Raw genomic sequence first — 25,810 nt, 5'->3', positions numbered from 1 at the left:
TTACGATGTGCACAAAGTAAAACAGGGAGTCCATCAATCAAATTTCTTTTAAGTTTAGGTTTTTTTTTTAATTCACAAAAAATAACTTTAACATCCACTGACCAGTTGGTAAAATTACTGGATGACGTAATTATTATTTAATAACTTCGTCAATTAAACTAGCTTTTGTAGATAAAAGCGTACAGAATGGAAACAAAAGATGTACGCTTCAGATCATTATGATTTACGCACACCACAAATACTTACTGGTATCAGAGGACACAGTTTTATCGTTACCAGGCAACAGATGAGAACCCAAAATGCGGATTTCTTTAAATGTCTTAAAAACAAAGTGCAAGATGGTATCTTTGTTTGTTCTTGCCTATCAAGGACACCTAATGTCACTCATTGTTAAGCCTCTGCTTGCCGGAAATGTTCAAGTCCTTTAAGGTCCAATCACCGCTTCACGTGTCACAGATAAAATGTCTTTTGGTATCTGAAAGCACTGGAAAAGGTAGAGTTCAGTTAGGAAGCATGGAATGATGATAGCGACACCTGCAAACACTTGCCGATTGTGTCAGAACACGTCATTGTCCTTAAGTTGGTTGAAAACAGAAAATACAGCACTATTCTTTGCACGATTGTCTTAAATAAAGCGATGAAAATTCCGGGCCTTGTAGGAGATCTTCAGTGACCTTTGAAATGACTTCATGTCGGGACGGAAGAGGCGACTTCAGAAACCTGTGGATGCAGCGATGGTTACTTGTGGGACTGCATTGCCCCGGTAATTAGGTGGGTTTCCAGAAACCATATTAATGACTTTATCACGACGATGAACCTTTAGGTGTTTCGCTAAGTGGTCTGACCTTGAAAATCGCTTCTCGCAAATCTCACAGCGGTACGGTTTGATGCCAGAATGGGAGCGTTTGTGTCGCGCGAGCTCATCAGAACGCGAAAACCTCCATCCGCATCCTGGCCACTGACAGGCGAATGGCTTCTCTCCGGTATGACGTCTAAGGTGAGCTTTCAGATGAGAACTCTTGGAGTATACCTTATTACATCCCTGGTAGGTACAACAAAAGATCTTCTCTTCATCTTTGGCCGATTGTCTACCTCCGCCTCTGCGAACAGTCACTGTGGGCATCGTAGGTACACCGTTAGGCTTAAGAATTGGTGGAGGAGCCAGAAGAGAAACACCAGCCATTTGATTTCTCCTGGTTAGCGAAGGAGCCGGCATAGGAGCATTAACAGGTAAGTTGTAGCCTCTCTTAGGATACCCTAAATTGTTCTTTAAGCCATTTGCATACACATTAGACTGATTTTCTTCCTTGAAGGTGGCATTTAGAGCTTTTAGATCAACTCCTAGAACAACCAAGTCCTGGTCTATTGTAGTTACAGTAGCAGAGTGTTCGGCAGAGGTGGAGGGTTGTTGGGTTGGAGTTGCTGGATTCCAATTCCCCGAAATTTCTTCTCTGTTTCTGATTGCATTAAAGTCACTGGGTGGTCTCTGAAAACCAGAGTCTGGAAGAATGAAATTGGGCGAAGGTGAGGGAGTTTCCCAGCTATTTGATGAATATTCAACACTAGAAGACCCCAACAGAGGGTCCTGAGAACCGAATATTTGGTCATCTGACCCGGAGAGAGCCGTTATTACTGGTATTTCCCCTGGAATAGACGAAATCAAGCATTCGAGATAATCATCTACCTGAAACGAGTCTGGACTCCAGTCTTCCCAAAAGGGAATGCTTCCAATGCTGATGTCACTGTCATCATCCGAAGAGTTCAACTTCTGCAGCGTCCAGCTTTCCCGCTCTAGACTAGAACACAGGGGCAGGAAATCTTCCATCATGGTGACGTAGTTATTATTGAGCTAAAACTTTCTATGCATCATCGAATAAATAAACGTGCACATAACTCACCTCCTGCTGCGGAAAGTACGAATAGGAAACCATGGAAATTGCTCTATCTTCTAAACGAGCATAGCACGTGCTAGACGCTGGTGAATGCTCTTGTTCCCAGTCAATTAGCGAATTCCGGTAAGCCATTTGGGCTTAAGGCCCCCTTTTAACTTCCTGCGCTGTTTCGAGTTCAAAAACAAAAGACCGGACACCGAAAACTGACCGGCGTCCGTTGAAAACTGCGAGACACGATCGTCTACAGGGTTAACCGAAGGGGAAAGAAATGAACGAACGCGCCTGGCACTAACCGACATGCTTTATATTGCTTAAGTTTATCAAATTTCCTCCTCATTGTTGACGCGGACGGACGTGAGCCAATCAGCTGCATGTCTAAAGTGCGGAGAATACAATTACTTATCGATAGTACTGATGTCCCCCAAACACGGCGTGAAGTTTAATTTATAGGAAAGATATGATGAAGATAATGTTCTGTCAGTCCCTTTCTTAAAGAGTTATTCAACTCATTCTTAGACGTTTGCTATTTAGACACTTTTTTTAACTGGTGATAAGATTGTCATCGCTGCTCATCAGACCTTCAAAGGACACTGCTCAATCCATTCTTAAGATGTTGTCTTCACTGGGCTTACTCTGATTCTATACAGCTGTTTTTAGCTTATTGAATCTGGTTCTTCACCAAACCTTTTTTTGTTCATTTCGCTTTAGGAGACACGTTGTTTGATTAGTCCACTGCACCAGACTTAGTGCGAAGAAATCCTAACTTTTGATATCCTCTTAAGACGTTTTTTAAGTGACCAGTCGATAAAAAAAAACTTTTTTATAAAGAAGAGCAATTCCTTAAGTAGGAAGAGAAAATGAAGATGCTTCAATCTATAGAATTTTGCGCATGATCCTTTTTACTTAAAAAGTGGTTTTAGTTAAAGTAAAGTTTTACCAGTTTACTTTAAAGTGGTAAAACAGATCCTGTTTTACCACTTCAACCAATTTCTATAACAAGCTAGATAATGCACATTAGGTACAAGAAATCCCAGACGCGGAAAATCGAACCCAGACTTTGGAGCAATCTGGGTTCGAGTCTTCTCCAAATGAGTGACAACTGTGGGATCAGATTTTGTTGAGATAACTTTCGCTTTACCTCAGACGCCTATATTGATAAACAAGCTTGAATCATTCTCAATATTGCCACAATTGCATGACAGGTCTAAGTGTCAGGGATCATTTCATCAAAGTTGCTCTTCGTGACACATTTTGTGTTTCCTTGAGTTGCCTTCGTGACCTTGCGACGTTGAAATGGGCATTCAGCCATTTGGTTCCTCTACTAGGGTGTGGTCTGCGTCCATTTCCCTTCATTTACAAAATTGTCCAAATGGTGCCACTTTGCATTTTTTAAAATATATTAGGTGACAAAGAGAGCAGTTTGAATTCCAAATTAGAAATAAAGGTGGCCATTTTCGAAGTATTTTATACGATCGCCACACTTATTTGAAAGAACGTTTATGTTATCCGATCCAGTTCGTTAGATTGTCTTTTTACTTGTACCATGACCGATTTATTTCAACTCCCATTTCACTTTTGGACACATTGTGTCGGGCGATCAAGGAAAGCAGAGCTTTTAATGTGAATATGATAGCTTTCACACTGTATACTCTTTAAACCGCTTTTTTATTAATAGTATGCGAGAAATATTACTTAGCCTGTGTGAAAAACAAAACTTACTGTCCCACATTTACCTCCATTGATTGTTAAACAATCCTTAACCAGACACTGTTACCAGGCATCTTCCACGCCCTCGTGGATAGCACAGTTGGTAGAATCGCCATCCTTCCCAAATTGGGTGGAAAAGACCTGGGTTCGAGTCCCGTCAATGACGCGAGGAATTTTTATAGCCATTTTTCACAACGTGGCCGAGTTAGTCGCTTTCATGCGATAGTAACATGGTTTTGTCCTCCTAGAAACTCTGGTTTTTCATCCAACAAATAGAAAGTCGACCACAGAACACGCAATTTACAGACATTATACATTGGGCAATATGTCCTTAGTCACCGATGCTTTTAACATCCTATAGCAAAAACAACCCATTTGAACTGTTTGGCTGGTAAAATGGACAACTTCGAAATGCCAGCTCTCATTTCTGAGTTTTAACATTTGGGATGTATGGATGCAGGGTTTCCTCACTGTAGTAAATATATAAAAAAATCGTTTGGGTAATGTGCACGGTGATCGTAAAATAACTTCGAAAAGTGATTTCAAAGTTTGTTTATGCTGGTATTAGTTTGATTAGGCTGATGTAAAAGTTACTACAGTGGTCTTAGGCAGTTTTTGAATTCTGTACAGTGGGATCAACTGATGATGTTAAAAACAGAGAATTCTAAATGGGAGGCCTTCGGGGAATTAATCTTGGGCTTTTCATACCAACTAAGAAATACTGTTCAAGGTTTAGGCCTAAATGGATGTCAGATGAATTAATGAGGTTCGTGGCAAAGTAGAAAAAAGCATGGGATGCATATAAATTAGCAGGTGACACAGAAGCCTGTGGCAGATATAAGCTAGTCTGTAATCAAGTCAAAAGGATGTCAGGCAAGCAAAGGCAGATTGTGAGAAATCCTTGGCAAAGGATGCAAATAAAAACAACAAAGACTTCTTTACTTATGTAAACTATAGAAGGAATGGAATGAATCAGATTGGTCCAATTAACATCGATAGTTTGACTATTAATGATCCTGCTCAATTAGCTGACAAACTGAATGAGTATTTTGTATCTGCATTCCCACATGGGAGTTATTCAATGAGGGGAGTGCCAGAAGTTTAATAAACTGTAACAGGGATCTAAGTGATTTTGTAATAACTGGGAGCAAAGTGGAGAAGAAATTGTTGAAGTTAAACATAAAAAAGGCACCTGGGGCAGATGGAATCTCTTCGGTTATATTGAAGGAGGCAGCACGGGAAGTTAGCAAACCCTTAGCCATGCCATAATTATGAGAGCATCCTTGGACTCATGGGAGGTCCCCATGGACTGAAGGTGTGCAAATGTATCACTAATTCACAAAGGAGGTTCAAAAGGTGACACAAGTAGCTACAGACCTGTTAGTTTAACTTGTCTTCCGGAGAAAATAATGGAGTCACTGGTTAAAGATGCATTGCAAGATCATCTAGACACGACTGCAGCAATAGTTCAAGCACAGCATGGGTTTATTAAGAGGAAGTCTTGTCTGACAAAATTGGTTGGATACTATGATGTGGTTACAAAGGAACTGGATGCAAAAAATAATTTTGATATCATATACTTGGATCTTAGGAAAGCTTTTGATACTGTTGCACATAAAAGACTGCTATACAAATTGGAGCAGTGTGGCATTGGAGGAAAATTGCTGCTATAAATAAAGGGACGGTTGAGTGGGAGAAGACAGAGGGTGGTAATCAATTGGTGCTGCTCTTCGTGGACTAACGTTATTAGTGGAGTCCCACAGGGTTCGGTGCTGGGCCCATTGTTGTTTTGTGTATTTATTAATGATATCGATGAAGGTATATCAGGCTTAAGGTCCAAGTTTGCAGACGATACAAAGGTTGAAAGGGTTGGTAATGACTGTAAAGAGAGTATGCTACTGCAACAGGATCTAGACAAGTTAAACAGATGGGCCGAGAGGTGGAAACTGAAGTTTAACCTTGATAAATGCAGAGTACTGCATATGGGTAGCAGTAACCCCAGAGAAATGTACCAACTGGATGGTGTTACACTCAGGAAAGTGGAGAATGAAAGAGACCTGGGGGTAATAGTGCAGTGGGATATGAAGTTCTCTGAACAGTGCAGATAGGCTGCCAGAACAGATCATGGAGTTTTGTTAATGATGTATAGCAGTTTTGCTAGCAGGGACAGGGAGGTGATTATCCCGCTATACAAGGCAATGGTCAGGCCACACTTTGAGTACTGCGTAGAGGTCTGGAGGCCTCATTTTAGAAAGGATGTAGAGTTGCTAAAACGAGTACAGAGAAGGGCAACAAGATTGGTGAGAGGAACAAAGGGTTGCTCATACGAAGAAAGGCTTAAGTTCCGCACGTTGCAGCATCTGGAGAGTAGGCACCTGCAAGGTAATCTGACTGAGGTGTATATAAGGCCTTGAATGGGTTCAGCAGGCTCAGTGCTGACGGGATACTTCCGCTTTCTTAGACTAAGAACCTAAGGAGGCATAGATACAAATTGAGGAAAGACAGTTGTAGACTAGATGTGTGGAAATTTGCCTTTAGCCAGCGGGTGGTTAATTGCTGGAACAAACTTCTATCTGTTGTTGTGGAAGTTGATAGCTTAAAAAATTTAAGGCTGAACTAGACAAACATTTGGAGTGGCCAGATGGGTGAAATGGGAAGGGTTTTGTTTTTGTTGATGCTGTATAAGTTTGCTTTCTTGCATGATATGCCTTAACTAATGCTAATATCAATTAATAATCATCCATGAAATGAAAATTTGGAGTACAGCACGTGTATTATTTCTCCCTAAATAAATATATTTATTGTGTTCTTACTGAAGACTATAAAAAATGATGTTTGGTAAAATTTATCGTATTTGGTATTTATCAATTGTGCAGCGTTAATGCTATTGCACATAGGTCAATTAGTCATTATACGTGCATGAAATTATATTAGTCGATTTTGTTTAATTTAATGGTATTTATCTGTATGGAATTAGGTGTATAAGGACCATGCTAAGAAGTTAGTAAAAGTAAACTAGCTTTAGCCTGGAAGGCCTATAAAGGTTATATCAATGAAAATGGAAATAAAAAAAAAAAAATAATAATAAATATTTTTTATTTCCATGGGTTCAAATCCTGTGAATGGAGGAATTTCTAAAGTCCTCTTCAATGAAGGCTGTATTGGTCAGTGTTAGGCGGAGGGAGTAGGGTTTTTCAGTGAGTTATACCGAGTTTTTCATCCCGTAAAACATGCAAATCTGACTATGAACACGCTTGTGGGTGAGGCCCGGCGAGATCTGAAATAATAATAATTATCATATTCCCGTTGTAAACAAAATTCATTGAGTAAACAATATCGAGAAGCTAAACTTGGTTTCATCATTAAGTATGCGATATCAGAGCAGAAAGTACCAAAGGCAATACGGAACTGACAATAAAATGAAGAGCAAAGCATCTGTACTCGTTATATAAATAGAACGAAGTGATAAGGAGAGTCTGAAGTTAGTATTTCACTCCACTTTCGTCATCAACTTGGTGCTGTTTCATAGTACGATGCCGATATTGGTAAATTTTTCGAAAAATCGTATAAACGACATTACTGGATCTCAAGTGGATGCAAAGGTAGAAATCTATATGCAAATAAAGGCGCTATAACCCGCATAATTTTCTGTAGCTTTTGAAGTAATCTGAATTTAATAAAATAAAAAGATATTGTTTTATATATACGTTAGATATGGGTTTAAGTTACATAAATTTTAAGAAAATAAATAAATTCTATAAAATTGATTTATTAATTTAATATTAAAACGGGTAAAGCCAAATTAAATAAAATTTAAAAGCCAACCAAATGTTCTGAATAATAAAACCGAAAGATTAAATACATTTATTAAATATTCCTGATAATAGAAATATTTTTATTAAATTTAATTGGTTCTCTGCACTGCAGCCAACGAACATAGCCCATACCCTACGAAAGTGCCACGCACAGGTTAAATAGTTCCATATTTTAAGAAATACACACGGGGGGGGGAGGGTTCCAGAGACCAAACATAGAGATCATTAATGGCTGCTGGCTGGGTAATGTGTATTCTCTGACGTTCGTTCGGTTTGCAACCCGCGCTTTAGTTTTTATTGAAATAAGCTATTAGTAGGCTAGTACCGTGTATGGGTTAAGGGCAGGCGGTTAAGCTTCCCTGGAGATTGTGTAGGGGACTGGTCTGAGTCCCTGCATGGAAATGCGCTCTGGCTCAGTGAGGCGTTTTCACCAATTTTCTTGGATTCTAACGCTTGATTAAGGGGGTGGTACTCCAAAAGACATAGTTCGCACGGATGATGGTTGTTAAAAGTGTGTTTATCCAAACAGCTAAGGTCGTGAGGCGTCTTATATAATGCCTGGTGTCTGTTTGCCTTGTTTGCTTCATAAAAAATCCGAGTTACCAAATGTAGGAGGGAATCAAGCACCCACCCATAAAAAATCCTCCTTTGTGATGGGATTCGAACCACCTTATTTTCGACACGTCGTGTATCCGAACCACAGTGTTACTTCCAAAGTATGGAGATAAAATGTAAAGATATAATTTTAAATTTCTTTTTCCCCTCCTTTCTAAGTCGCCAAAATTTGTTAATTTTGTTAATTTCTGATCTTTGTTTGATACATCAAATTGTGGTACCACCGAATTTTCGTAGCCAGAAATTGTCTTTCACCAAATTGTCTCATACAGCAAAATATCATTCAATAAATTGACTCGTACGCCGAATTGTCGTTCAACGAATGACAGGGACTCAGTTGAGAGAAAACGCCCAAGTGATAAATGTTCTCCAGTCACCTTACACCCCCAGCCAAGCCCACCAAACTGGAATTGAGTGTAGCGCGATTTAGCTTTCATATTACCGATTTCCATTAATCTATAGTCCAGATTCTGCGTGCTTTGTACCATGTCAATCTGCAGCACACAAACATTTGATGAATTTTTGTCATCAAATGTTTGTGTGCTGCAGCTTTTTAACAAAGTTTATAGCATTCAAACCTGTAAGATTTTTCCTGACATATCGAAAAATCACTTAGAAGCTTCTCACAGCTCAAAATTCAAGGTCCTCTTAAGGTCTAATTGGCGAAGTGAGGTAGCTATCTCGTTTCGAGATGTGTTGGCTCCCCTCAATATTTTATGCTTGCCTGATGGATTCTTCGACTCATCTGGGAACTAGGCACCTGCAAGGAAATATGATTGAGGTGTTTATAGCTCTCAGTGGATTTTGTAAGCTCAATGCCGATAGAATCCTTCCTCTTGCTCAGACTAAGCACATCAGGGGCAGGACATAAATTCAAATTGAGGAAGGATGGTTGCAGGTTTAATGTGCCGAAATTTGTCTTTAGCCAGTAGGCAGTTGATTGTTGGAACAAACTTGCATCTGATGTTGAACAAGTTCGGATAAACTCAAGGAAGAACTATAGGCAAACTGTTAGAGGGGATGGAAAGGTGATGTGGGAAATGTTAATCTTTTTTTTTCTCTCGCTGATATTGTGTTAGTTTGTTTCTTGCATCATTTTATACTATTAATACAAATTCTAAAATATTGTGGATCAAAGGTTTCGATTCTCATTTCAATTAATCTGAAAAATAAGAACTTTTTTTTTACCAATCTAAGTGGATTGTAGAAGTGGATTGTAGAGAAAGAGGTAGGCCATGTTAGAACACAATATACTATACTACTCGAAAAATTTAACAGAACAAAATGTTTTCCATGAATATTTTATCGTGAACAGTATCGCCGAAGGGAAATATTTGATGTAATAGGCATCCTGGCATGGTATTCCGAGTATCCAATAGAAATCGATCTACCATCTTACACAGCCGCACATTACGTAATTATCCATGCTTATAAAACACGGGTTACGACAACATCACTTCATTCCCGTTTTTGGCTTACTCAGTGGGATAGCCACATCTCCACTACTCATGATGGCAATTCATCGTCGTTTAGATGATTCTTTGAGATGACAGACTCTTAGACTACTTGAAATCCTGCAGGCGGAGGTGGCACATTGGCTTAATGAGTCACGTAGTTTCGTCTCATCACTGTGGAAGCAGTTTCAAGAGACAGGAACCGTTACAAGAAGAGCTGGCCAATGTCACCCGAGGTCTGCGTCAACGAGAATACACCGCCATCTGACTCTAACAGCAAGATGGAACCTTACAATGTCTTGTCTTAAAATGCCGCTTGAGGTCGCTGCAGCACAGGTGCAAACATTTCCAACAGAACTGTGTTAAGAAAGTTCAATTCAAGTGGACTGTACGCAAGGAAGCCGGTGGTTTGTAATTCATTAACCCTACACCACCGCAGAGCTCGTCGAAACTGGTGCTATGAATATGTAACTTTTAGCTCTGAACTGGTGTACAGATCTGTTTTCTGATGAGCCCCGTTTTAGCCTACAAACAAATTCAAGACGTTATTTCATCTGGAGACAGCGAGGAATGTGGTACCGTCCCTCCAACATCAAAGAAAGAGACACTTATGGTGGAGGCGGTGTTCTCATGTGGGGCAGAATAATGATCAACAGCCGCACTCCTCCATGTTTTTGATCGGGTACCGTAATTGCGGAGAGGTACCGAACCTTATGTGCGACTTTTTAGGGGTACGGTTAGCCCAGATTTTCTTTTCATGCATGACAACGCCACTGCACATAGAGCTCAAGTGGTGGAGAAATATCTTGAAACTGAAAATATCCATCGACTGCTGTGGCCAGCACTATCACAGACTTAAACCCCGATCGAACATCTGTGAGACGCCCTTGAATTTCGCATTGCATGCTGAGAGCTAACTCCTCGGTCACTTAGTGAGCTAAGGTCTGCGCTGGTGGAAGAATGGGATTTGTTGACGCAGAATCTTATAGACACCCTTATATAGAGGTTGGTTCATCGTTGTCATGCCTGTTTAGCCATTGGATGTCATGTGACCGTATTTTCGAGCATCTTTTATCGGCTTCTGTATTCATACATAAACAACTACTTAAGTAGTTATAAATTGGCATCATTAAGTATATCTCATATTGTGAATACCTTCATAACCAGTTGCCATGATATTGCACTACCTCGAATAAGTAACACTTCACCATAGAGAAGACTATTATAACTTATTCTTAGCGGATACCATCACCCATACGGCACTGTTTTGGAGCTTATTGGTTCCTCATCAGCGGGTGGGCAGGTACCCTGGTGTTGCAATAATGACAACCCAGTTGCGTGGCGCACTATGGCCATAGTTGCCGATGCGCCACAAATCCCTAAACCAACAACAACCCAGTTGCGAAGTATAAATCCATAATATGAGAGATGCCTGATGGTGTGGAGTAATTTAGATTACGATATAGTTTAGCCATCTCTCATATTGTGGATTTATATTTCACAACTGGGTTATCATCATTGCAACACCAGGGTACCTGCCCACCCGCTGATGAGGAGCCAATAACCTCTAAAACGGTGCCGTATGGGTGATGGTATCCCCTGAGAATAAGTAACAATAGTCTTCTCCTATGGTGAAGCGTGACGTATTCGAGGTAGTGCAATACCAGGGCAACTCGTTGTGAAGTATTCACAGTATGAGATATACTTAATGATGCCAATTTATAACTACTTAAGTAGTTGGCTACGTACAGAAATGATGCAATTGCACTAAGTTGCATTAGATAATAATATAATTAATAGGTATTATCTATTAATTATATTAATTAATATAATTAACCGCACTCGCATAAAAGATTTAGAAATCACATTTATATATAACGGTTCCTTTCAAAACCACCTCAATCGTATATCACAAGAATATGAAAAGCTATGATTTATTAAAGGTTGAAGATTAAATAATTATGAATTATTAATAAAAATTAATAATTCATAATTAATTATTTATTAATAATTATTAATAAAAATTTTATTCTATCAACTAATCCTTCCTACATTTAGGATTTGCTTCTCCAGTATGAAATCCTAAAATCTCGCAACCTCTTTTATTATTTTAATAATTATATATGAATGAAAAACAAAACTGAAAACATAATCTCAATGAATCATCAATATTATTAATAATAGGTGGCGCTGTATGCCGTTTTAATACTAACACTAAATGCTCTAATTCAAAAAAAAATTATGACGTCACGCACTTTAATTTCGTATTATTATTCATTGAAAAACGGCGTAAAAGGGAATCACATCAATCTGTTAAGAGAAATTAGTCGCATATTACGTAAAATTAAATCGATTTTGCAGGAAATTTCACTGTACAGTACTTTAATACAGAATATAAATATTATTTTTAGATTCTGTTTTATCTGAATTTAAGAAATTAGGAATGCTTCACGAACACAGGATAACTAGATATTAGAAATGTGTGAGATTTCTTCGGGCAACTTTGACTACTCTAAGAAGGAGAAAAATAACAAGAGGTTCAGGGTCTCTCCTAGACGTTCTCTCCGATAGCATTAGTTGGAGTGGAAAGCCAGATGAGTGACTTTGAGAATATACACTGTATTATCGTCTAGCTTGTCTCTATCTACAAGAGATACCTCGCTGATAGTTATTTTTCATCCCGGTGGAACAGAGAGTTCATCCTATCTCGAACCAACTTTACAAGATCACTGCCAGAGTTCCTCAGGTATGGAGGGTTTTTTTTAGTGGTCCTGTCCACCGCTGTCACGTGCCCTATATTGCTTCCAGGGAAGAGCTATTGTGCTGTGCTGAAGATTGACTTAAATTTGCTGACAAGGATCAAAAATTATTGCACCTTTTCTTGATAACCCTACATTCGAATGGATGAGCACTGGTACTTCTGGTGATGTTATTGTTGCTCGAGGATCATCTTTAGATCTACCAGATTCGTTGGTTGCTCAGGTCCGTCTCGGATGTGTCGTTCTGTGGTCCCATACAGTATGTGGGATAGATTTGTACCAATACAGTATTTCTAAGAATCGGGGGGAGAAGTTGTTTGTTCAAGGGTTGGAAAGTTGAATTTATCACACGATTCAGAGGCATTTGTAACGAGTTAATGGGTATCGGACGCACGGTTGGGAATGGAGGGAGGTCTACCTAAGTACCGCGTGACTGTCCTAGTAGCGGGACACTATGGCGATTGTTCTTAGAATGTTGTGCAGTGACCTGGGAAGGAATTACAATTTGCTATGGGCATGTGTTGTGTGCTATATATAGGGCAGCTCGTGAACGTTAATTGAACTCCGCCGTGGTATATATTGTAATGATACAATGGACACCATTACGTAAAACTTCGTGTACAAAGTAAGAAAAATTTGTGTGCGAAACTTGAAAACAATGAAATGATTCTTTGTTTGCTATAAACCTGACTTCATTCCCTGGAATGGAGATTTCAGTAGATGAGAACGAACTGTCACAACGGTCATTGTAATATACAAAGTTGTAGCTTATGTGCTTCCAGTCTTCAGGGTAGCCACGTAAATCAGCGTTGATTAAGCTTAATTCATGCAGTTTTTTGTTGATGGGCTCATATAGTGAATTCAGAAAAGAAGTATATAAATTGTTTTTCCAGTTTATTTTACCCTATGGAACAGCACCTGCTTCGTACGTAGCCATAGGTAGAAAGACCGCCTTGTAATAGATTGAAAGGATTTTTCGACTTAATTCATCTCTTGCCGAGAAATCCTAATAAGTCTGTGAAAGAATTAATTTTGGTGACCAAATGCCGAATATTTGAATCGAAACTTGCATCATACATTATTAATCTAAGATATTTTTCTTCTGACTATGGCATTGTTTAGTGCATTTGAATAATTACTACAGAGTTGAATTTTTTAGGCAAAACGAAGTTTGTACATTGCCATCTTTATTATGACATCTCATTGTGAAATCCTTCACTACTCGTTGTGAAATATTTCCTAGTAAAAGATGTTACAATAATGATAATACCAATGTACAAACTTTGGTTTATCTAAAAAATCAACTATGTAGTGATCCAAATGCACTAACCAATGTCATAGTTTGAGGCTTCCTGCCTAAAATATTTACTTCGGACATAAAAGGAATTTGATGGTCATTAATTTTTATTCCCACAGACTTGTAATAATTTAGCTGTCCTTTAAACACGTGATTTTGATGGCACACCACCATCAAAATCACGATTTTCAAGAGTCTTCTGTAGTCTCGCGCTATACGAAAAGATGGAATCAGCGGAGTGACGCAAAACTGATAGTTGACAAGTTTGTCAACATAGAAGATGGCTGGAATCATTGTATATCCGTTCCAACCATACAATAAAGAGAGATGATGTTCGGATTTACCTCTTTTTTGAATCGGTGTTAATTCAGTGGGAAAAATAGTCATGTCAGCCATCTTTTTGCTATGTGCAGGAGTCTACGTCAATTCCAACAGATTTCCAACATGAGTAGCAGAACTCAGCAGCGAGTTCTTGTTATAAAGTGACAGTGAAACTAGATTTTACTGTTGAACTATTATATCGCTGTCAAGAACTGCAGATTGTGATTTTATCAGTTGTAGTTTGAACATTATATAATTTTCGCAATATCGATTTTATTATTCTTTTATAAAGGATAAACTATTTCTGTTTGATCAGAGTCATTAAGAATAATTTGTAATAATTAAGTATTTATTGTAAAGAACAATAGCAATCAGTTTTACAAGGAACATATTTGGATAATAAATTTAACAGGACATTTTGTAATACAGGTTATAAAATGCGTTAAATCTCTTCTATTATAATAAGAGTTTTATCTACACGTGCATAACTGCTGCGCCGTAAGAGGGCGCTGTAAACGCCAGATTTATGCATTTCGATGTTTTCGAAGTTTAAACGTTATAATACTGTTATTTATCAAGAAGTAGTCTCATTCTGCACTCTCAATAACAAATGTGATAAAAAAAATGGAGGGATGTGTTTAATACAAGCTGGAATAATCTTTCAGTTTTGTGATTTGTTCAGGTAAAAACTTCTAATTAAACGGAAGTTCTTATTAAATCATTAACGATGTTCCTAAAATTTGTTATCGTGTTGTCGACTAAAAACTCGGTGCATTCAGATAAAACGAGACCAAAAAAAAAAAGACGAAACGTATCTTCAAACAAATCTCTTCCTCGTGGCCTGTGTAATACATCGTATACGTATTATCGCGATTTTTCAAGTGGCTTGCATTCAAAAAATATCTTCGAGATATGATTGTTCTCTTTGTTGGTCCGTTTGATAACATAAATGCATGTAGATCGCTCCTTTCCAGAGGTACCATGCTGCGAGCAGGTTATCGACAGCCAAATTTTGCATTGCTGTAATCTTATCCATTACCAGCTGGTTTGCGTTTAGGGTTAGTTTTGGAGCGCAAATGTCCATATCAGTGTCCAGTACTTTGAGATCTCTCTCTGTATTTTCTTACCTCGTAACACAAGCAACAGTTTCTTACCTTTGATTGAGAGAAAGAGAGAATATCCTTATAGAATTTCTCCTATATGTATAAGATGATATTTTCCCCCGATACAGCCGAGTTAAGTTCAAAACTTCATTGGCTGAGTCCGTTTCTTAAACGCTAAATTATATTGCCTATAATTTGTGTATTCTGTGGTATATTTGCCTCTTTGCTGGACGAAAAACCCCAGTTTCCGGGACAGGAAAACCATACAACCCGGGTCTAAAACCACCTAACTCAGCCACTGTGTGAAAAACACTATAAAAATTCTTTGCGCCATTAAAGAGTTTTCAACCCGGGCATTTCCCACCTATCTGAGATGATTACATCCACCGTGGGCTTCGAGAGCCTTCTTTTATGGCTCTTCTTCTTTTCATATGAAATATCGCTGTTATTATCTTTATATTTTGATTTAGAAATATGAATTATTTAATTTAAACCGTGAATAATGAAAGATAATTTTATTTCCTTTATTTTTTAATGATCACTAAATGCAATTTTATTATATACTTGTTTTTTTATGTAAAGTGGCAACTATAAATGTATATGACTAGTAAGAAATATGGTAATTTTTATAAACTTCGATAGACAAAGGGAAAAGTTTTAATTTGCCATTTATTTGAAAGATGATACGTTGCTACGACAGCCTCTTTTAGAACTTATTAGTTGCTCATCAGTCTTCAGCCACTCACCGAGGAGATGATGGAAATGAAGACCACTTCATCTACACTAATAGGCAATGTAAATCCTGCTGGCCAAAAAAAAAAAAAAACACGAGAGGAACAAGAAAAAAACGATCGGTTGATTGATATGTATATGTTTTCATTCATATGTCTAAATCTCCCTGTGTCTTCCCTCCTCTTTAGTATGTCCATCATACAGTTAAAGTATTAGCAGTATAGAGTCTTAGAACAGAGTTCGGGACGTGGACTGATGTTTTTAAAGAAAAGGAACAGCTATCCTGGAACCTTAGCTCCATCGCGGCTTTTTTTTCTTCTCTAGAGACATCGAATCAAATTGAAGACACTGCATTCGCAGTTGTTATTTCAGCAGTTGCTTTTATAGCGATGGAAGAGGATCAGGAATTCGTTCTATCATAAGAACTCCACGATATGTGTAGCCCAGTCGTATCACACTCATACTAATATCCTGTTAGAAGACCGAAAACGGATTTCAAGATTTCTAATGATATCAGCCTTCATGAAACAGATATCCTATTAGAAGTCTTAAAGACGTTTGTTTTAGTTTCATGAACATTTTGATGCGAGGATTCATAGTTAATCCATTTCTCAAGTATTCAAGTTTTAGTATTCACTTGTTTACAAATCCTTTATCTTGTTGTATAGCTTGATGTCATTTGAATATCAGCAGCAGGATATCAGAGAGAAGGTCCGTGGCTAGCGAAGGATCTTTCATATATACTGGAGAATATTGGACCAAAGCTAGATCCTTGAGGAAGGATCTTCTTTTCCCTTTCTCCATTTCCTTTGAACTGTGCCTTTTTGTAAGGAGAAATGGAAAAAAGGGTCTGACCATCTCCAACAAGAAAGCAGTCACAAAAGACCCCCATGCTGCCAGTGAGTGCCCAAGAGTCCTAGCGACAGTACCCTCGAAAAGGAAGCCACAACTCCCATAAGGATGAGGGAGGTAACAGGAAACTCCTTCCCTCCAAGAGTATCCCACACACCCAAAAGAGACATTAGAATGTTTGTGTCTGAAAACAAATACTGAAAGCTTTATCGGCTAGCTTGTAAGTTTTTAAATATCAGACTTTTGTAAATAATGCAGAGATGTAGCATATTATGGGATGTTCATCTGTTATTAATTAATCTGTGCAACACTCCCAACGACTATCAAGGGAATTTATAACCTAGGGGTTATTTTTTAAAACTGGAAGACTAAACTCAGTTAACTGCGTTGAAAGGACGAATAAATATGCGCAATATTAACATTAAAAGCTAATTAACAACGCTCGCTATACGTTTTAAAGCCTTTTATGTTTAATTAGCGCCAATTGCTATAGGCTACAACTGAAATCATATCGCGATTATGACATAATTATGATTATAATGCAATTTGGTAGCCTCTACTCTGTCCACGATATTCGCTTAATACGTGACCATAACAGATAACCTATCAAGGTTGGACTATTGTTAAACAAATTTCCGATTAGGCAAGGGGGGGGGGATAGAATATCTTGAGTCCATGAAGATGAAGGCCAGCTGTATCTGTGTCTCTTTACAAGGTTACACGATTGTATTAATTCTTTGTCATTGCTTTAATGCTGGTTATGTAAAAACTGAATCTTTCATCTATTTATGCAAGTTTTGTCCGATTCATGATTTGAAGTAGGCTTTGTGCCCACATAAAAAGCGTTAGTTGTCAAGAATTGGTTAAGAGTATAGCAGTTTGTAATGACTCTTGTTTTCTCCTATTCGAGTGAAACATTTTGATGCAAAGTGCAGAAAGGTTAACTGTTTATCTCTACAATAATCAAAAGTGGAAATTCATGGGCTGTTCTGAATGAAAGTTTGAAATGGTGATCTGATTTTATTCCAAACATCTGCTTGGAATAGCGTACAACGTTTTGTTGTTGTTTTTATTGTTTTGAAGATCTATTCGAACAATAGGTTGTGTGCACATACCCGTTATTTATTATCCAAATCATAATTCTACAAAACTAGGTCAAGAGCATGTCTACAACAGATAAAGTTTACTAAACATTCCGATAACAGAATTTTTCTTAAATTTTCATAAATAACACAAACGTGAAAATATCTGATGGGCACGTGGATGACAGAAAAGACCCAAAGATCGCATAAACAGGGGGAGGGGAAACAACAAAGAGACTGCAAGAACAGTATATGAAGAAGAGAGTCTAGTCATCAAAATTTCACCAGTTTATGAAGATTAGAAACAAGTTATTAATTATCACGTGTTTATAAGATGGTTCTACATCATAATTAAAAAAAAATGTTGTTCAGGAAGATGCTGGACCTTTCAAATCCAGTTATATTTGATGTGCCTTAAGTTATGGTATGCAACTATCATATTTCTAAAAGCTCGACTCCTTACCACTTCTCCAAAAGAATTCTTGGAGTCAAAAGTTTGCATACTGGAAAGGTTTGGGGTTTGACGACCTTCCTGTTTTCGATCGCTGATCGAGAACCTTGGGTTTTAGTTTATGCTTTCAACCCATTGTCTTTACATCAGTTCCTAAACAAGATTTGTATGACTTATTGAAGGGCAATTTCTAGTAAACATCGCTGTTCTTCCAAAAAGAAAGCAAAAATCCAGAGATAAGAATCACAATAGAGTAGAGAACAAAGAAGATAATAGATAGAGAAATAAAATAGAAAGAGAAGAAACATCGTTATAACACGGAGGGGGGGAACATGAAAACAGATAGCAAACACTAACTTCAGGAGATACTAAGAGCATATTTGTATAAACCAAGAATAGTGTAAGCCAATTTACTAGAAGATGGCGTAGTTTGAGTGTTTACAATAATTACAGCAAACTGAAGAAATTAATGATAATAGTTATTATCTTATCTCGATAAGTATTATAATTAAAGTTGTGCGATATGCTCCCTACTGCTATAATTAATTAGATAATTGTTAACTGTTGTAAAACTGCGAATTACAATTTGGGCGCTTAAGAACTTGAAAATCGATATGAGGGAGAGACCGGGTGGATAATCAGAGATACAAGGAGCATTTATATTACTTCATTTTATACATTTTCACACATTGCAGGTGATTTTTCCATCTTAACGACAGTAAATTCTTTGTTAGCTATCGGGAGACGAGTGAATGGAAGTGGAATTTACCTCAAGTCGTAAAGGAAGAGGAAATCATAGTAATTAGACAGGAAACGGAAACTGAAACAGTCAGCGCTACAGGAACAGACGCTCATGATAAAGTCTAGTATCCAAAGTTGCTACAACTGACATCATTCGAATTCCCTTCTTGTGTTAGTGGCTGATGGAGAGAGGACTTTAGATGAAACCTTTCTTTGTTTGAATTTTTTCGCTTTGTTTGCTTAATAATAAATAATTTGCCGAAAGATCTGATTTTTGTAGATTATCCTCTTTCCATGAAAATGATTTTGGATATATTTTATACATTTTGATCGTAATTAACGATTTATTATTATTTTTATTTATGTAATTACTTTTGTAATGTATATTTGATTCACCTGAAGTTTTGATAACGTTATTTAAATAAAGGAAATAGATTAAATAAACGTAGGTACGTGTTGAAAGTTATAATGAATTTTATATTGTGATTATTAAATGTTTTCTTTGCTGAACAAACCGGTAATTGTTGAATTTCATTTGGACATTTTGCAATCGTCAAAAGAAAAATCGTAAATGAATATTAATTTCGAAAACAGTTTATTTAAGATTACTACTTTGTGTTCAAAGGGTTTAAAAGGTCATTTTTCATTCCTATGGATGTAAATTAATGTAATTTTAAGAGTGATTCTGAAAGAAAATCGACTTCTGATTAAGAACACATTAGAGGATTTTTACTTTTAGTAGGTGCCGCCATCTGGCATCAGAATTTTAAATCACATCTTCAAATTATAAAAATTTCGAATTATTGTAGTTATTTTATGGTATTTATGTAATACCGATCGTGAGATTTTGGTATTTATCAATGCAACTCGATGTGAACTCTAGCAAAGCGGTTATATAACTGATATACGAGCAGTTAAACGAATTGCAATAGAGACACGACGAGAGAGAAAGAGAGAAATATGATATCCTTCTTTTTTTTGTCATGTTTTGCTCTGAAATTTTAGAATATGGCGTTAAAATCATTAGATACTATTTAGATATAATTTTTAAATTTAAATTTTATATAATTCCTTTTTTCCCAATGGGAAAGTTGCTTCCTATCCTCGATAAAATCGGTTTAGTATATAAAAACGTCATCGGTGTGCTTCTGAAACGATAATAAACCGATTCTATTTCAAGGAAGAAATAAAAAACGAACACAACGGTTATATGTAATGTTTGCTCTTCAGCATACGCGTTTAATTGTAATGCGGCTGTTGTGTCGCATCTCCTTATGCTCACAACTGTTTGTTTTTTCAAATAAAATCGGTTTGCTATTTCAGATGTACATCGATGAGATTTATTAACTGAACTGAGGAGGGGGACAAGTTTCCCATTAAATAAAAAGCAGCTTGTTTGGCAAAAATTGTAGTCAAAATATACGACAAAAAAAGAGGATCATTTAGCCATTATGATACAAATACTAATACTAACTACCGGGCAATGATACCAACACTTGCATGACTACAATGGGGAGGGGGAAAATCATTACTTCGAAAGAAAGAACTTCCCTCTTCCCTTGCAGCTGTCGCTAATGTACACAAGGATCGATTTGATACGGAATGCAGAAATAGTGGTTGTGGAAAGAAGCTGACGTGGACACATGCAGAAATCACAATCCAGCTTGTGAGAATGAACAGAAATACCACTTTTGCAGTTTATATACGGTTATAATTTTAATGACGAAGAGGTGGATAATCTAACAGCATTAAAGTATTGAATTTTTCTACAAGACTCAACGTTCCATTACTGCATTTAAAAGAGACTACGCTCGAAAATTTCTTGTCCATGTTGTTCCTTCTGAATATTTATCATTAATGGTAAATTCGACCTAGAAGAAACAGCGCCAAAGAACACGAGGAAATTGCGAGCATATGCACGATGATGTTTGGAGCTTTCGCAAGAACCTGAAACTGCTAAATTATCTTTAAGACCCATTTGAGCAAATATTTGAAGTGATGTTTATAAAGAATTTGCGCTTGAAATCCTTCCAAATGGTTTTGAAATTTGTGGTTTCCAAGCAGACTATTAGAACTTGTTACAGAGGTTCTAACGAAATTACACGTTGAAATTCTCTAGTATCAATATTTTGGAGGAATCGTTTCGCAGTAAGTGGTAAGTGCATGCCTTTTCTCCTCGAATATGGAGAGAGCCCACAAACCATGATTACCTCATTGCAACTTTTTATGACACATATATCAAGGTTTAAAAAATCTATGGATCGAAAAGCATTAATATACTCTAACGTACCATCTTTATTGCTTCATGCCACACAATGAAGACCTGTTGTGAACTCTCTTCATATTAAAAAAAGACTAAGGAAATATAAAGTGTGTTAGAAAAGATCAAGTATGACCATTATAAACGGAATATCTATAGAGACTTCAAGATGCAGATTTCTTCTGGGTTTGCAAGGTGATATTATTTCACTTGCATGCTGTGCCTCTAGAACATCGGAGCACTACAGGAGAAAAGAACAGTTTGGCAGGATTGAGTTACAGCTTAATGCACGCAATAAATGTAAACAGTCCCTTGAATCCAAGAAAAAAGTCCTTCTTCTACTATTCCATACAATTTGTTCAAACAATTTGTTAAAGCACTGGGTATTCAAGGCGACACCTTCAAGAATATGCATTTATGTTTCCAAGATTGTCCAATGCACTTGCCTGAGACCGACTAACTCAGCAATGGAGTGAAAAATACCCAGAAGAATTCCTCTCGTTATTGATGGGTTTCGAATCCGGGCTATTTTTTTTTTTTTTTTGTAATTAATGCACTGTTGTATTTTATACTGCATTAAACAAAGATGTACAATATCAGAGCTGATTCAAACCCACCTAAACCTTAATGCCATCAATATAAAATGGGAGAATAATAACTAAGCCTTACCCATGAGCTTAAACCATCCCACTCGCCCTTAATGGATGTAATTCATTTTCAAGTTTACACCAGAAGAACGTGTTATTTGTAAAGAGACTACACTACAAGGTTTGGCTAAAACCAGGAGAAACAAATATTGTTAAAGAAACGAAAGATCTTGCGAAACCAAAGATAGAACGATCACATATATCTGTTAATATTGTTATATAATTCTGTTTGATGCTTGCTGAATTTCATTGAGAAAATATCGCTTTTTTTAGAGGAAATAATTAAATAAAAAGATTATTAATAAATATTAATTTATTTTATATTTATTAATAAAAAAAAAAACAACAATATTGTTGTTTTTTTTCTATGAAGAAAGACTGGACTCAAATGCGTATTTTTCAATAAAAAATTGTTTTTTATTGTTAAAAAAATCTCAAAATACTGATTGATTTAGATGCAAATCACCTTAACTACAACAACAATATTGTTTATATCTAGTACATCAATAAAAGTAGCATTTGAGCAAAGAAAGGTGTTTCAATAAACTTTTATTATTGATTACCTTAAACTTTTAAAATTTCTTGTATTATTATTGTTTATGAAAAGTAGAGCGATAATGTTACGCCAATTCTACAACAATCCCAGATTTAGAACTTCTTTTTCCAGAGAATATTAATCTTGTGAATGTTACTACTCTCTGCCAAAATAATTGATTTATTATTATCAGGAATTGTGCTTAAGGTTAATGTGCCAATTCAAGCCAATGTGCTCCTACAGATCAAAAATTCTAATTTTATTTATTTTTATAAACTGCATTAGGCACAGAATCTATCATCACATACTATCCAGTTGTTAGATTCCTAATCAGTGTATTAATCAGGAGTGTTTTCGGTTGAAACCACTAAAAAGTATTTATATAATTCTTATAAATCAAAATAATGGAGTGACGTTATCGAATTAGTGAAAATAATGGGTTTTATAAAATTGGCAAGTGCTGCCATCTAGAATCATATTTCTGAAATTGTTTATAAAAGCATCATTATTGGATAGAAGGTTATTTATAAATAAATATTATGTTTATATTATGTTTATGTGGAAACTGAGTGGAGAACTCACAGATGCAAAGTGCGAATCATAAATTGATTACATCTTTACTGAGAAACAAACTAAACAAGAGGAATTAGTCCTGGAAACAGTAGATGGTTCAATTGGAAGATGTTGTGTCATTGTGGAACCATTTCGAGAATAAAAGTATATTTAAAAAAAAAAAAAATAGTACTTATGCGAAGACCATAATAAAATGGAGAATAATACATCTTAGTATAATAAAGACTCTGTCAGACGTTTATTACCAATTTGAATTAAAAGTCATGAGGGGAAAAAGATTAATGTTAGGGAAAAAAAAAGAAACTCTCCATTGATCACACAGCCAAATGGTAAAAAATGAAACGTCCCTATAAGCTTATTCATACATTGCCATTGCTCTCCTCTCCTCCTGGTATGTTTTCCAGTCTTGTTTTCTATTTTCGATTTTACTGCTGCATTTGTACTTTTTCTTTCCTTTCTCTCATTTTCTATTCTATACTGCCATCTTTCTTTTGTTCACTCTTCAATTCGACCCCTTCTATCTCTCTCTCTCTCGGTTACATATGTATATATTTAATATCTCTTCTCTTCGTTGAGACAATTGTGAACCCCTCACTACCCGAAGGCATTTTTCCTGTCGAAAAATTCCAGTCTCAACACGTAAAACCATCGCTGCCAGAATAAATGCCACAAAACACCCAGAGACAGATAGACGGGCAGTAATTTAAAACTGACAACGCTGAAATAGAAACTGTCTTTAAGCGTAACATACGGGGAGTACTTTCTATCTTCAAACATATCCCAGGTGTGTTTACAAAATTTCTCGGCAAACACGTCGTGTAATAAGGAGACAGCGTCTCTGGTGACCTTGGTTTGCATCTTCATGCCTAAGAGGAGGTAAGACCAATAAATTATCTACTTATCCCTCCCTCCCTTCCTCCCCCTGAACACCGCGGTAGCTAGTCAAACAAACTGTCTGCTTCAGAATCAATACCAGCCTCAGAATATTCTTTCGATTGGTTATCTTGGGGCGTTATGCACATCTAACTTTCGTTTTATTCCTAATTAGATCTTTCAAACCCTTTTACACTTTATTTCCGGGTATTTGAGATCGCATTGATTTTGCAGACGTGCCACTAGAGATGGATCGTTAACTATGGCCATAAAGATAATATACATTATTCATGTATATTATCTTTATGGCATCATAGAGTGCTGTTCTAGCAATTCATCAGTGCTCCTCTATTACACTTATAGGGCGCCGGCCCGTTTCTATACTGGCCTGCCAAATTATTATAACAATTTTCAGATAAATGCATGGAAAACAAAAGATGGAGTTCTCTGAGTTTTCATCTCTTTGGATGAAGTAGAAGGTGCTAGTAGGCTTTAAAGAATATCTTAAATAACTTATTCTCGTTCTGATGGATATTCTCTAATAGTTTTTTTTAGTTCTCTAAAAGGTATTGACAAAAATATCTTTTATGAATTTAGTATATATTTTTCTCCAACGAAACGATAGATAGTATTATTGTTGTTTTAATCTTCTTTTTAGTTTTGAATATTATGCTTTTATTTGAATTAAATAAGATCTATAGCAGGGGTGCTTTTCCATCAACCATTTTCCACAGATCCCCGATATTTTTAAAACAACGTTATAAGCTTAAAAATCAAACTAAATTTAAAACATTAATAATTAAAATATACAGTTTGTACAATCACTAAGAAGCCAGTGGACCCCTCCACCCCAAGAAGTTTTGAGCAGCACAGAAAAATAGTTTTAAAAAACTTATAGTTTGGGCTTCGCATTACATGCCATTAATAATCGAGGATTATCGCTATTCTACCCTGTCCACAATCTTAACAGACATCTTACAGAGGATCTTTTCTTTATTCTTTCGACACCCCTCGGTACTTATTATGCTAGTTAAACTTCTATAGCTTAAGTGAACTAAAAGGAACAAGCAGCATGGATTATTTAGTAAATCTTTTATGATAAAACATCCACTAGGAGGCTGCGGAAAAGCAGGACCAGTTCATTACAATCACAGCATTATGTTAATTTTAGATGGGTGTCCATCAGAGCCGACTCTCTCTCTCTCTCTCTCTCTCTCTCTCTCTCTCCACGACTGGTTTAATGACGGTCAACATTGTTATCGGCTGGCCTACTTTCTCTCTAATGCCCTCACACATTACGTCACCGATCGCTCCAAGACATAATGACCCAAATAGCGGATGATGTATTCAATACATTAAAGCAAACGAATAGCGAGACTCGATATTCAGATTTTCATCAATATCTGAACAAATTTCATGAATCATTCAGTAGGATCGATGTTCAGTTGATTAAACTGTCTGCTTGATGAATTTATCCGAATATGCAAAGTAAAAGGAAGAGGTAACTTGGTTAGGGATGAACCGTATGAAGATTTTCTTCAAAAGATCACTTTAAGTGCTATTCTATGTTAATGATGGCTGATAAAGTCATTTCGAGCCCCTTATTTGTTATCTAAGGTCTGATTATTCAGAAATCACTTTTGCAACACTTTGGAAAGATAACAATTAGCTTTCCATACGCGCACCAAAGCTGTGCAGTGAAGCTACTATTCAGGATAGGTAAATTTCCTTAGGAGTTTTCTCTTTTCTGGGAGCATCTTTTATGTGGTAATATTAATTTTGGGATCGCGTCAACGCCTGCAAAAACGTGCTAAAAAGCCTTATTTGTGAAGAGCACCTAAGTTGGTGATTGGGTCGCTTTATGTGTCCGTGTTCAGATCTAATTATATACTTCCCTGCTTGCCGCAGGTCACTTACATGGCTTCGGTCACACAGCTCTATAGTTTCGTACTCCAGAGACACCGAAGAGTGATACGACCGTAGCAGTGAACCTCTCTAATCAAAGGTCCTTCAGGAGTAAGATGAAGTTAGTACTCTCTTCTCCGCTGTCAGATAACTAGATAAGCATTCTTCAAGAAAACACCAAAGTTAGATTGCCTTT

The 25,810-nt window shown here is 36.8% G+C and overlaps 1 protein-coding gene across 1 annotated transcript; it reads right to left on the bottom strand.

The window, feature by feature from the left end:
* Window positions 1–231: 231 nt before the first annotated feature.
* On the bottom strand, window positions 232–2,166 carry LOC150086787 (uncharacterized). Its single transcript, XM_090371580.1, has one exon. The coding sequence runs from the start codon at window positions 1,826–1,828 to the stop codon at window positions 713–715; it is 1,116 nt and encodes a 371-aa protein (XP_090227706.1). The 5' UTR covers window positions 1,829–2,166; the 3' UTR covers window positions 232–712.
* Window positions 2,167–25,810: the final 23,644 nt, after the last annotated feature.

This window comes from Mastigoproctus giganteus, chromosome 4 (assembly GCF_048544385.1).
Source record: "Mastigoproctus giganteus isolate SK-2022 chromosome 4, ASM4854438v1, whole genome shotgun sequence".
Lineage (NCBI taxonomy): Eukaryota > Metazoa > Arthropoda > Arachnida > Uropygi > Thelyphonidae > Mastigoproctus > Mastigoproctus giganteus.
Note: the sequence above shows the minus strand (reverse complement) of the source record. Positions and strands in the feature narration are given on the sequence as shown.